Raw genomic sequence first — 14139 nt, 5'->3', positions numbered from 1 at the left:
TGCTGTATCAGTTGTTGATCTTAGCAGATCCAATCTGTCGTTGACGGTATACCACCATTCCTGTCAGCATTCTGTGTCATGAAAACAGAAACCATCCCCTAAAGGCCACTAAAAGCCAGAAGTATGGACTCATTTGCCGTTATTTTTGTTCTCTTTTGAGGGAGGAGCCAAGAGTTGAGAGTTTTCTTCTTAAAGCATCATGTAACATTGGGGAGGAGGAAAGACTCTTGTGGGTTAATGTAACAAACCTTTCTGCCCTTCTATGTGACTCTTGGCATTGTGCCCAACCGGGGTACTGCAAACTGCTAACTGGTTTATAGAGTTCTCACAAAGGGATTTTGTTTAGCAGATTTTGTTAGGTTTATATGTCTTTGAAAAAAATTAGGGCCTGGGCTATTTGATCATGCCATCTTGGTCTAGTGGTTTTTTTTTTTTATAATTTTATACATTAAATTTATAAAGTATATTCACCTGATTTCCTAAGTGGCATAATTTGTTAATTTTATTTCTTTCTGTAGTGTCTTCTCATTTCACCAACGACCTTTTGCCAGAGCAGAGCATTAAAGACTCATTCCAAGAAATGATACTGAGAAGATATGGAAACTATGGCTTTGATAATTTAAACTTAAAGACAGACTGGGAAAGCATAGATGAGTGTAAGGGGCAGAAAGGATGTTATAATGGACTTAGCCAGTGTTTCTCAACTACCCATAGCCAAAGTTTTCAATATAATGAATATATGAAAGCCCATAATAAATTGTCAAATCCAACTAGACATAAGATAAGCTATACCGGAGAGGAACTTTTCAGTTGCCAAGAATATGGCACATCCTTTTATATGCCCTCAGTCCTAACTCAACATCAGAGAATCCATACTGGAGAGAATCCCTATAAATATGGAGAATGTGGCAAAGCCTTTAACCAGTGCTCACAGTTTACTGAACATAAGAAAGTTCATCCTGGACAGAAACTCTACCAATGTGAAACATGTGGCAAAGCTTTTAAACACAGTTCAAACTTTTCTAAACATAAGAGAAATCATACTGGAGTGAGACCTCACAAATGTGAAGTATGTGGCAAGGCCTTTAAGTTGTTCTCATACCTTACTGAACATATGCGAATTCATACTGGAGAAAAACCCTACAAATGTGAAGAATGTGGGAAAGCTTTTAAGCAGTGCTCAATCCTTACTAAACATAAGCGAATTCATACTGGAGAGAAACCTTACAAATGTGAAGAATGTGGCAAAGCCTTTAACCAGTGCTCACACCTTACTGAACACAGGAGAATACATACTGGAGAGAAACATTACAAATGTAAAGAATGTGGCAAAGTCTTTAAATCTTGTTCAAGTCTTTCCAATCATAGGAAAGTTCATACTGGAGAGAAAATCCACAAATGTGAAGATTGTGGCAAAGCTTTTAAGTGGTTTTCATACCTTACTCAACATAAGAAAATTCATACGGGAGAGAAACCCTACAAATGTGAAGAATGCGGCAAAGCCTTTAACCAGTCTTCCAACCTTACTGAACATAAGCGAACTCATACTGGAGAGAAACCCTACAAATGTGAAGAATGTGGCAAAGCTTTTAAGCGGTGTTCAATTCTTATTGAACATAAACGGATTCATACTGGAGAGAAACCCTATAGATGTGAAGAATGTGGCAAAGCCTTTAACCAATGCTCACACCTTTATAAGCATAAAAGAATTCATACTAGAGAGAAACCCTACAAATATGAAGAATGTGGCAAAGCTTTTAACCAAAGCTCACAGTTCACTGAACAAAAGAAAATTTGTCCTGGGGCGAAACTCTATCAGTGCAAACAATGTGGTAAAGCTTTTAAACACAGCTCAAACCTTTCTAAACATAAGAGAAATCATACTGGAGTGAAACCCCACAAATGTGAAGAATGTGGCAAAGCCTTCAAGTTGTTCTCATACCTGACTGAACATAAGCGAATTCATACTGGAGAGAAACCCTACAAATGTGAAGAATGTGGCAAAGCCTTTACCCAGTGCTCACATCTTTCTAAACATAAGAGAATTCATATTAGAGAAAAACTCCAAATGTAAAGAATGTGGAATAGCCTTTGACCAGTGCTTACACCTTAGTGTGCATGAAAGAATTCACACCTGAGTGTGTACAAATATTTTTAAAATGTGACAAAGCCTTAAATACTTGTTTACATAATACTCAACATCAGAGTGTTTATACTGAATAAAAGTGTTATAAAATAATGACTGTTGAAGGACCTATCACAGAATATAAGCCTTAGACTGCTTAAGAGTATTTATCCTGAAGACAGCATTACACATATATAGAGGGGTTGCTATGTCTTTACTTATATTAAGGTGTTATTTTACATAGGAAAATTTATACTGCAGGGAAGCCCTCCAATAGTTGTTCAAACTATTCAGCTTCAGAGAATTTCTACTGGTGACAAACCTTACCAATATAATGAGTACAAAAAATGTTTTCCAATAATATACCTTAGAAAATGGAGTTTATACAGAAAGATATTTTACAGATGCAATGAATGCAAAAATATATTTTTTAAAAAATCAAAATGAACATCAGTGAATGCACAGGAACAAAAACACGAACAGCATTAAAACTTTCAGATACTACTCTAAATCAGGGTGTTGAGTATAGAAAGTAATCCAGAGTTAAAACAGACAAATTTATGTGTATGTAAGTTTACTAGGAGCAGGAGATTAATTTTTTGGAAAGGTACAATTGCATTCAAAGTATACTTTTTTCATTGAAAATATTTTTGATGTTTTTAAAAGCAAATATTGATGTAATTTAACTCTCAAATCACTATTTCTATTGTTTATATGAAAGGGTATGATCAGTTGTTGCTGCATCAGAACTTTAAGAGGTCCTTCTATATAGGTTGGCATAATTTATATACTTTTCCATGGAAGATTCAGGACATTGAAATATAGAATGCATCAAGAGTTTCTAAGTGGAGAGGCTGTCGTTGACTTATAACAGTGTTGTAAGTAGATGCATAGGGTAGGTGGTTGGAGTCATATTCTTCTGCATTACAGCTTATAGCTAGAGAAATATTTAAATTCTAAAAGTAAACTGTTTTACCAACTGCATTGAGGTAATAAAATACAGTGGATTTTTAAATGCTTTTTTAAGACTATGTGTGAACTTAAATTGTTTTAATAAAATAAAACTTTTTAATGTGTTTGAATTGTGCCTTGAATCAAGTGTTATCTTGCCACCAATATTGACCTATCCCACCTTCCTCAAGGTTGTAGATAACAGATGGTAACAGTATGTTGGTTAACATGATGGAATGACATCTCTAGTTATACCTTTCCTAGTGACTTTAAACATTAAATAATTTGAAGATTATTCATGCATTATATTATTTTTCTATAATGACAGGGTCATTATGATTATAATGAAGATTCTATAGGAGTACAATACAAACCTATACATTTCTGAATTTTGGGTGATTACAAAATTTTATCCTAGATTTTCTTTGAATATGTATTCTTTCTTGCCTGCAAAACATACACACTTTTTTTTTTTTGAGTTGGAGTTTCACTTTGTAACCCAGGCTGGAGTGCAGTGGCACAATCATGGCCACCGCAGCCTTGAACTGCTAGGCTCAGGCAATCCTTCTTCCTCAGCCTTCTAAGTAATTGGAACCACAGGCATGCACCACCACACCCAGCTAATTTTTAAAATTTATTGTAGAGCAGAGATCTCACCATGTTACTCAGGCTTGTCTCAAACCCCTGAGCATAGGCAGTCCTTTCACCTCAGCCTCCCAAAGTGCTGAGATTACAGGCTTGAGCTACTGCACCCAGCCCATACACACTTCTAATTTTTGTTTACATTGAGTTAAATATACAACTATAGCATCTATAAACTTTATGAGTAAAAAACTGTGGAAGGATTTTGTATGAGTGTACATGTATACCTGTTTGAGAAGAACAGAAAAGTATTGGAATAAAGCAGGTAATTTCAGAAGTGTTGATAATTTTTCCTAACAAACTTGAAACCTTAACATTCTGAAAGCAAATCTACTTTTTCTGTTTTATAGTGAATTTATTGATTTAGAATTTAAAAAATCTCCCATACAAACCCTCTAGTTTTACTTTCCTGTTTATCATGCTAGACTTAATACACAATTCCTTGTATTATAGCTCATGATGTAACCTCAAATACTATAAAACTTTTTAAATGAAATGTAATGGTTTCAAAAAATAATTTGAAGATGTGAGTAGTTCCTCAATGAGTGTATTAAGTTACATTATATCTAAATAAGACATTCCATTTTTGTTTGTTGAATTGGCAGATCCTATTTTAGCTAATTTTTCTTTAGTTATTGTTCCTTTTATGTATTATAATTGAGTTTATTGGCTTTATTGTGCCAGTTTATTCAGGTATACTTTCACTGAGGCGAGAAGGTTGCCTGAGTAATCCAGCTTGGACAACTTGGTGACACCTCGTCTCTACAATATGTATATATAAAAAAAAATTAGCCTGGTGTGGTAGTGCATGCCTGTAGTTCTGGCTATTTGGAAGGCTGAGGCAGAAGGGTCATCTGAGCCCAGCAGGTTGAGGCTGGGGTGTCAAAGTCATAGAGGTGCTTTGACATATAAATGAAGTGAACAAACAGGACAGTGCTAGGTGTGTAATAGATGCTGTATAATTGGTGGTAAATGTTCCATTTGGAGTGAGCTTGTGGCTCCAAGTAAGGGAATTAAAATATCCAGAGTAAAGAAGTGGCATTGATTCTGCATGATGAGGGAGGACGTGTACCCAGGATGCACAGCTAACTGTCTAAATTGGAAAAGAGGAATTATGTCTTTATTTCCTAATTCCTTTTGCTGATTGTGTTCATTCCCAGCTGCACTTGCATCCCAGTCTTTCTCTTTTGCAGCTTGCTCACTGTTCCTCCCAACCCATGTCATTGAATACATTACTTTTTAGAATCTGATGAGAATTTGAGAATTTTTTAATGTGGTGAAAAATTGTTTTAACTGGAGAGTTTGAGGTCATTTATTGGTTATAGATGCAACATTTTGATCTCTTAGTTGAAATATGACACTGAGGCTAGAGGGTTGCCTGAGTAATCCAGCTTGGACAACTTGGTGACAACTCATCTCTACAATATGTATATAAAAAAAAAATTAGCCCGGTATTGTAGTGTGTGCCTGTGGTTCTGGCTATTTGGAAGGCAGAGGCGGAAGGGTCATCTGAGCCCAGCAGGTTGAGGCTGGGGTGGCCATGAATGTGCCACTGCACTCCAGCCCCAGCAACAGAGTGAGACTCTGACTCAAAAAAATAAAAGATATGCAGTGTCCACAGTCCAGAAAGTTAAACCAGGCAGTTAACATTGTCTTTGTAATTATTAGATCCTAACACAAAAATAGATACGGACTTCACAGCAACATGGATGGATTTAGAGTCTATAATACTCAGTGATTTATCACAGAAACAAAGATGTAAGTACTACGTGTACTCACTCATAAGAAGACCCTGATCATTTATCATAATACTATAAGAAAGGGATGGGCAGTAGTTGGACACTGCTGGGGGGGGGAGGCTCATAACATCAGTAAGGCTACCCAAACTTTACCTGCACAATGACCCTTTATGTTCCTAACCCTGAATTGTGTCCCATATCTTTAAAACAAAAACAATAATTTTAAAAATCATCTAAATAAAAAAATAGAATAAATGAATCATTTATAGCAATGAGTCATACATTGTAAGTGCTATATGTTAAAATGTCAGGATTTGGGAATCTCTTAAGAGAATATCTTTAAGGAGAGTTTGTGGTAAGTAAGTAAGTTTGAATCTGATTTTTTTTGTAGAATACTGATACCACCACTTACATTGCTATGCAAGATCTTCTGTTTTTGAGTGTCTGACAAATTTGTATGATGTCTGTGGATTTAAAACATGAAATGAGCTTCAGACTGATAGTGAAATATTCGGGAACTTCTCATTGTTTTATTTCTTTAATGGATGCAGTTCACAGTAGAGTTTTCACTTTTAGTCACCTAACTGTAGCCAACTTCATGGTCATTGTCTCTGGAAAAACTTCAGGCTTTATGGCAGCTGTTGAATTGAAACATTTCTTTAATGATTTTGGATGCAAACTTGTTTTCTGCATTCACAGAGTGACTAGAGGTGGGAATCTTAGCACACCTGTTTCTGTGGGGTTTTCTATACCAGCTGGTCCTGAATATGAGTTCTCATGCATGAGATTGGTAAATGAAATGGCAAAAAGCACAAAAACTTTTTTTATATTGTTCAGTTAAGTTTATGACAAAGACACAGGCTCAGTATTTCCAACATTGTTGTTCTTCCCTGTTTTTAAAAAATATTTTAATTGAAAAAAATTTTATTTATTGTATAAAATACTTTTGAAGTATTTATACATTGTTCAATGCTTAAATTCTAGTTAACAAATGCTTTGCCTATGTAGTTGTATATAGTTGTCATTTTTGTGGTGAGAATACTTAACATCAGCTGTCTCAGCATCATTCAAAGATACAGTATATTCTCAACATAATCACCATGCTGTACTATAGCGTTCTTAAGCTTATTCCTTCTTTCAAGCAGTAATTCATGTGTCCTTTGACAGACATCTCCCCAATCCCCACTCCCTATGAAAATCTCAGCCCTTAGCCACCATTCTTACTCTGCACTTCAGCAAGATCAGCTTATTCAGATTATACAAAGGAGTAAGATCATGAGGTTTATTCCTTTCTGTGCTTTATTTCAGTTAATATGGGGTTCTCCGGTTTATGTTATTGAAAGTGACAGAATGTTTTCTTTTTTTGGTTCCATTCCTTCGGTGACAATTAGGTTGATTCTATGTCTTGGCTATTGTGAATAGTGTTGCAATAAACATTGAAGTACAGATGTCTCCTCAACATGCTGACTTTTGGAAATATATGCTTAACAGTGTGATCATTGAAAGTTCTACTTTTAGTTATTTTTGAAATTATACTGTTTTGATTAATGGCTCTACTAATTTGCATCACACCAACAGTGTACAAGCATTAGCTTTTCTTATTTTTGCCAACACTTGTCTTTTTGTCTTTTTAGTAATAGCCATTTTAAGAGGAGTGAGTTTATAATGATTTTGGTATTGTGTTTTCCTAGTTATTGGCATTGAACCTTTTTTTTCACATATCCATTGGCCATTTGTATATCTTCTTTTGAGAAATATCTGTTTAGGTCTTTTGCCCATTTTGTTATTTTTCATTGTTAGTTGTTTGAGATTCTTATATATTTTGAGTATTGACCCACCAAATAAATAATTTGCATGTATGTTCACCCATTCATAAGTTGTGTCATTGTTCTGTTGATTGTATCTGGTGCTGTGTAGATATTTTGTAGTTTAAAGTAATACCATTGTCTATTTTTAATTGTGTTGCCTGAAATTTTGAGGTTTAATTTTAAAAATTGTTCAAACCAGTGTCATGCAGCTTTCACCTTGTGTGTGGATTCAGCCTTGTAGTAGTTCAAGAGTTTCAGGTCTTATGTTGAAGTCCATAATCTCTTTTGAGTAGATTTTTATATAGTGTGAGATAAAGGTCTCATTTCAGTCTTCTGCATGTGGATATCCACTTTTCCTATCACTATTTATTGAAGAGACTGTTCTTTCTTGTTACCTTTGTCTAAAATCAGTTAGCTGTAAGTGTATGAATTTGTTTTTAGGCTCTTTATTCTGTTTAACTGTCCTGTGTATCTGCTCTAGTACCATACTGTGTTCATTACTAGAGCTTTATCATAGATTTCGAAGACATATAGAGCAGTGTCTCCAGTTTTTTTCTTTTTTCTTTTTTTTTCTTTTTTTGTTGATTGCTTGGGGTATTCAGAATTGTTTGCAGTAGCATGAATACAAGAATTTGAAAAATTTATGCAAAGAATGTCATTGATATTTTGATAGGGATTACAGTGAATTGGTAAATTATTTTTAGTATAGACATTAGTTTTGCCAATACATGAATAAGGGATGTCTTTCCTATTGGGATATCTTTTTTACTGCAGTATTCTTTAGTTTTTGATGTAGAGATCTTTCATCTTTTAAAAAATTTATTTCTAAGTACATTTTTGTAGTTCTTGTAGATGAGATTTAAATTTTTTAAAATAGTTCATTGTTATTGTAAAAAAAATACTCATTTTTGTGCATTGATTTTGTTTTCTGCAGGTTTATTGAATTTGTTAATTGGTTCTGACAGGTTTTTTGTTTTGTTTTTGAGTCATGGTCTCATTCTGTCACTGACACTGAAGTACAGTGACACAATCACTGTTCCTCACTGCAGCCTTGACCTCTTAAGCTCTGTAGGTCCTCCCACCTCAACCTCCCAAGTAACTGGGATTACAGACACATGCCACCAAGACTGGCTATTTTTAAATTTTTTTGTAGACATGAGATTGCTCAGGGTGGTCTCGAACTCCTGAGCTCAAGCAGTCCTCCTGCCTCAACCTCTTAAAATGCTGGAATTGTAGGCATGAGTCACCATGCCTGACCTCTTGACAATATTTTGGTGGAGTATTTAGAGTTTATTATATATGAGATCATGTCATCTGTAAACAGGGACAATTGAACATCTTTTCAATCTGAATGCCTTTGGCTTTGTTCTTGAATAAGAATGGTGAAAAGTGAGCATACTTGCTTTGTTTAAGCTCTTAGAAAAAAAGCTTATGACTATTTCTCATTTAGTATGATGGTAGTTGTGCATTTGTCATACATGACCTTTATTGGGTTGAGGCACATTTGGTGTATACTTAATTTGTTGAGAATTTTTCAGCAAAAATGAAGGATGTTGAATTTTGTCTTTCTCTCTCCCCCTCCCTCCTTCCCTCCCTCTCCCTCCCTCCCTCGCTCGCTTGCTCCCTCCCTCCCTCCCTCCCTCCCTCCCTCCCTCCCTCACTCTCTCCCTCTCTCTCTTGCATTTGTTAAAATGTTATAGTTAGTCCTGACTTCTGTCATTCTGGTCAGAATCAGGTAGGATGCATCCATAACTTAGAGTGTAGGCCATGAGGATACCATATCACACATTCTGTGTCTGTGACCTTATTATTACATCCACTGTGGGTTTCTCACTCCGAAATACAGTTGAGATCCAGGGATTGTTACCTGCCTTTTAACTGAATTATGCCAAGTGCTAGGAAAGTAATTGTCAAAATTAAGTACTTTATATATGGGTATGTGTGTGATGTTGAATAAATGAACTCCAATCAAAACATCCTCAGATACCTGAGTGGACGGTCCTCTCTTTTAGCGCCCAGAGACTCCTTTCTGTATCAAGAACAAAAAAATGCTCAAAAGAATAACAGACATCCTTTACAAATGTGAAGAAAACAGGCCTGCTTTCTATTGTTTTTCCAAATAGACATGGACTGTTGAGGCATGATTCAGAGAGCTGCTTTTGTAAAAATGAAAAAAAAAATAAACATGAACAACCACAGCACACCTGGCAGCCTTTCCACAGAGCCACATGATATCCTTGGGTCACATCTTAGGCTATTTAAACTTTCCAGAACCTTATGAGTTTCTTCCTGAGAAGCAAACTGAGGCTTAAGTGCAGTTTGAGCCCCCAAGACACAGCCAAGAAGTAGCAGAGTCCCCACTGTGATGTGGAGGGAATAGACACTGGCCTACTGAGCAGCTGCTCCAGGAACTGTGGATTGGTGGTAAAGTTCTGGTAGGAGCCCAGGAAGGTGCTGAAGGAAAATATTTTATCCTGAATGACTGCGACCAGAGACTCCACTGACTCCTTCCTTGTGCCTGGCTGGGGGCTCGGCATTATGCATATCTTTTCAAGGTTCATAATACATTCATTTTCATACCACAGAGGACAAGGAGGAAAGTACCATCACTGACACCAATAAGAACCACCAGAGGATTGGAGTCTGGTGTTCACACCAAGAAGTATCAACTCTATGCATGTGGAGGACATTGGTATCCATGGCAAAAAGGTTCTTATCTTTCAAAATAAAATTTGAAATAGGGGAAGTTATTGATTAAGCCATCAATACCTTCAGAGAATTTTCATGGTATTTGATCATACAGCACCCACCTGTACCAATAGACCATATGAAAAACATCATCCCAATGGATCCTTCAAATACATTCTTGTTATAGAGATTACTAAACACAGACTTTTTGGTGTTAAATAGCTACTCAAATGGCTCATGGGCTAGAACTGAGATCCTTGAGTGAAGGATACATAAAATTACTTCTAAGTTACCAGAGGCTCAATTTTATTTTGACATGGAGAAAAGGGGCCTGAGGAAGCCTCACTTTACTTCTCTTTATTTTAGAGACAGAGCACAGGGCATGGCATCTAGGAGAACTTTTGATTTAAGGCAACATCATTGTTTTTATTTCTTACATTAAGGGCAATCTTGAGAAACATCTATTGCAATCCCGGATCTAGCAGGGGAGTCCAGTGCTGGGAGACTCCAGGATGGGAGAAAGCCCATCAGAGGGCCAAAGATCTGGACAGATGGCTTAGGAAAGAGAAATTTCAAATCAGTATTAAGCAACTAAAAGGTGAATCAATATATCAGTTGGAAAACTGAAAATGAAAGAAATAATGTTATTTGCCACATGGACACCAGATTGCCAAAAAATTAGAAGAATATCAACATCTAAGGCTGGCTGGATGCAGGGAAGCAGCTATATTCAGAGACTACTGGTGACAGGTACCTGCCAGAGCTTTTCTCAAGAGTAATCTGACTGTAGCTATTAAAATGTTACATACTTAAATAATTTTACCAAGTAATTATTTTCTTGGGAGTCTGTCTTCAGCAGAGGATTAGTACATGTTATCAGATATATTGTTTTTTATCCTCCAAATGTATATGTTTATATTGCAGTATCTAGTACCTCAGAATGTGACTGGATTTGGACATGGTTTTTACAGAGGTAATTTAGGGTAAGCCACTTTATTGGGATTGGCCCTAATCAAATATGACAGGAGTTCTTATAAGAAGAGGTGGTAGGGACACAAGAGAAGCACTAAAGAAGACCCTGTGAACAAAGAGATAGAAGATGGCACCTAAAAGCTAAAGAGAGAGGCGTCGAGAAACCACCCTAGACAGCGACTTAATATCGGATTTCTAGCCTCTAGAATTGCGACACTACATTTTTGTGTTAAAGCCCTTCATCTGTGGAGCTGTGTTATTGCAGCCCTAGCAAAGATGTTCCCACAGCATGGTTAACATGAATTTTATCATGTCAGGCTCATGTTGAAAGGCTGAACCAATATGGGAAACAGCCTCCATTACCTGAGATGGATAGTTACAACAATATAATAGCAAAAAGGCAAGGATAGCTATGGGGGTGTAATGCTGAAAATAACATAAAAGTGTTTTATTTGATCTTCCTATAAGTATGTGAACCAGGATTATGCATTTTGCCAAGTTGCCATCAGGGACTACTGGAGACCAGATCCTCTGCTAGTGTGACTGCAGATAACTCAGATAGAAAAGGTATAAAATAGAGGCCAGGGTACCGATTTGGTTCTGGATCCTGGGCCCACCCTGGTCTTCCTGGTTCCTTGTCTTTGGAGACCCCTCTGTGCCACTGTCATCCTGGCCCACATCTGGCCATTGGTGCCCCTGCCCTTTGTCCAAGAAGATGGAGAAGTTGGACCCATTGAACAGCTCCTGATTGATCTGTGTAGAGCTCTGCAAAGAGAGTGCTTGGCAGCTGGGTGAAGAAGTCTTGGTGACTTGCCGGCTCTCCCAACAGGGGGATACCCCAATTAGAGATTCTGCTCCTGAGATGAGGCACATAGGATCATCTACATAGATCTTCAGCCAGGGAGGAAACCAGATGATAGCTTGAAGTCTTGGGATTGACACCTGAGTAGTAAAACTTGTTCCCCAACACTCACCTTATCTTCCTGTCAGCCATGGCCTGGGGCATAATCATGACAGTCTCACCAGGCTTTCAACACCTGGCAACTTTCTTCTGTCAGGAAGTGCCTTATTTCTTTCTCCCTCCAATCACATGGTGATGGGGAAGGGTGCAGGTCTATCCAGATGGGGCCACAGAAGAGGCTTGGCTTGGATGGGTCTGCCCAGGGCTACCTTGTGTTACATGTGGATGCCCCCTACTAAATGCCTAGAGGTGCCAGGGGTTGAGGAGTGAGCCAATATCTACATCAGCAGAAAAGGGTCTCACTTTGGGCCTTACAGAGGTGAGAACCCCAGAAAGGATACAGCAGGAGAACATCTTGTTCTCCAGTGTCTCTTCTGCCACATGAACTGGATATGAGACTGCCTCTAGAATGTAGTGCTTGGTTACCAGAGTTTTAAGTTTTGTTGGGGGTCTGTAACCAAGGAAGTGATGTTACTTCTTCAAGTCTCCATCTCCTGGACCCTTCCTTTAATAAGACTTTTTTCCAAAGTCCCCACTGGTTTTTTGACTGCTTTCCCTTCATTCCGTGTCAACTACTCACCTGTTCACAGTTTTGCAAACACACACCTCTCATCACTGGAAGTCCTGAATGCAACCAGAGACCCAAGTCTAAGGAGACAGAGCTGGGTCTGAACCTTCTCTTTAACCAGTTTTGCGACCTTAGACAAGCAATTGTGTGTTTAGGGGCTCATCAGCCTCCTGACATGCACAATGGGAATCATGCCAGCATCTTCTTCCTAGGAAACTGATCAGATATGTATGAGATAAAGCTTACAAGTCTCAAGGTATAGTGTTACATGAGCCTCAATTTCTGTCCCTCTCTCTCTGTGCCTCCATCTTTCTCTGTTGTAACCCTCAAATTGGAAGGAAGTTTTGATGTTATGTGCTGTCTTATGTAGAGGTCCCTGAGCAGAGAACCTAGGACATGTCTTGGCCAACAGACAGGGAGAAGCTCAGGCCCCAGTCCACACTGAATCCTGCCAGTACCCACATGAGTCTATCTTCTCCCCATCCAGCTTCAGTTGAGGCCACAGTGCCATCTCAGAAGAGACTTGAGGTAGAAGGACCCAACTAAGTTGTGCCTGGATTCTGGTCCACACAAATTGTGAGATATTCAGTATTTTTTGTTTAAAGATGCTACGTTTTGGGCACTGTTAGGGCAGGTCATTCCCTCTGCTCCTCTCCCCCAGGCTCCCTGCAGCTACACTGGTCCCTTGGTAACTTCCTATACCAAACTCTCTTCTGTCTGTGAGTCTATACTAGGGGTGGCTTCTCCTGACACATTGTTCCCAGACTTGTGCACAGCTGGCTCCATGTTATCATTCTGGTCACAGTATAGATGTTACCTTCAGTAAATATTCCCAAGAGGAATGAGGCTAGCAGTTGCTTCTTGAGTGTGGCCTCCTAGTGTCTTAGCTTTGAGGTTAGAGGTTCTCTGAATGTTCAGGGTGAGAGCTTGGCAGGAACCCCAAGTTGGGTCTGATCAAACCTCATCTTCCCAAAACACACCATGGAAACTCCAGCACCTCTTATGGTTACACAACATCAGGATCTAATATTTATGGGTATACTTTCTTACTATGCCAGCAGTGCCCTCTGATGGTATTGTCCCAGGTTGATAGGGATGAAAAGTACGAAGTATCTGTAGACCTTTCACAACTCCAGAGTGACCATTGATCTGAGGGCACGTGCAGTCTGTTGTCTGCAAAGTCTAGGAGGGGCTGAGCAGGACAGGCCTGGCTGGGCCAGTCACACTTGTCCTTCCTGTCATGTTTACCTACCATGAAATATCCTGAAGGAGGGTTTTCTGACCTCACACAACCTCCCTAGATTGAAACAAGAAGAAATTGAGGCCCTAAATGGACCAATAAAAATCCAGGAAATTGACTATGTCATAAGAAAACTGCCTACCAAAAAAAAAAAAGTCCCTGGACCAGATGGCTTTCCAGCAGAATTCTACAAAACATACAATGAGGAACTGATACCAATCCTATTCAAAGTATTGCAGGCAATTGAGAAAGATGGAACTCTGCCCAAATCATTTTATGAAGCTAACATCACATTGATATCCAAACCAGGTAAAGATCCAACAAAGAAAGAAAAATACAGGCCAATATCCTTGATGAACATAGATGCTGAAATTCTCAACAAGATCCTAGCAAATCGGATCCAACAACACATCTCCAAAATCATCCACCATGACCAAGTAGGCTT

The 14139-nt window shown here is 38.2% G+C and overlaps 1 protein-coding gene across 1 annotated transcript in view; it reads left to right on the top strand.

Annotated features, from left to right (window-relative positions):
* Window positions 1-14139, top strand: part of LOC103255654 (zinc finger protein 208-like) — a 112820-nt gene that overhangs the window by 28639 nt on the left and 70042 nt on the right. Inside the window, exon 5 of the mRNA XM_021710238.1 lies at window positions 519-2048. Within this exon, the coding sequence (XP_021565913.1) occupies window positions 519-2048 (1530 nt within the window). The remainder of the gene's footprint in view (window positions 1-518; window positions 2049-14139) is intronic.

The sequence above is a fragment of the Carlito syrichta genome, unplaced genomic scaffold (genome assembly GCF_000164805.1).
Source record: "Carlito syrichta isolate Samal-C Ts95f unplaced genomic scaffold, Tarsius_syrichta-2.0.1 Scaffold288318, whole genome shotgun sequence".
Taxonomy (NCBI): Eukaryota; Metazoa; Chordata; class Mammalia; order Primates; family Tarsiidae; genus Carlito; species Carlito syrichta.
The sequence above is the reverse complement of the archived record's forward strand: the minus strand, read 5'-3'. Positions and strand labels throughout refer to the sequence as shown.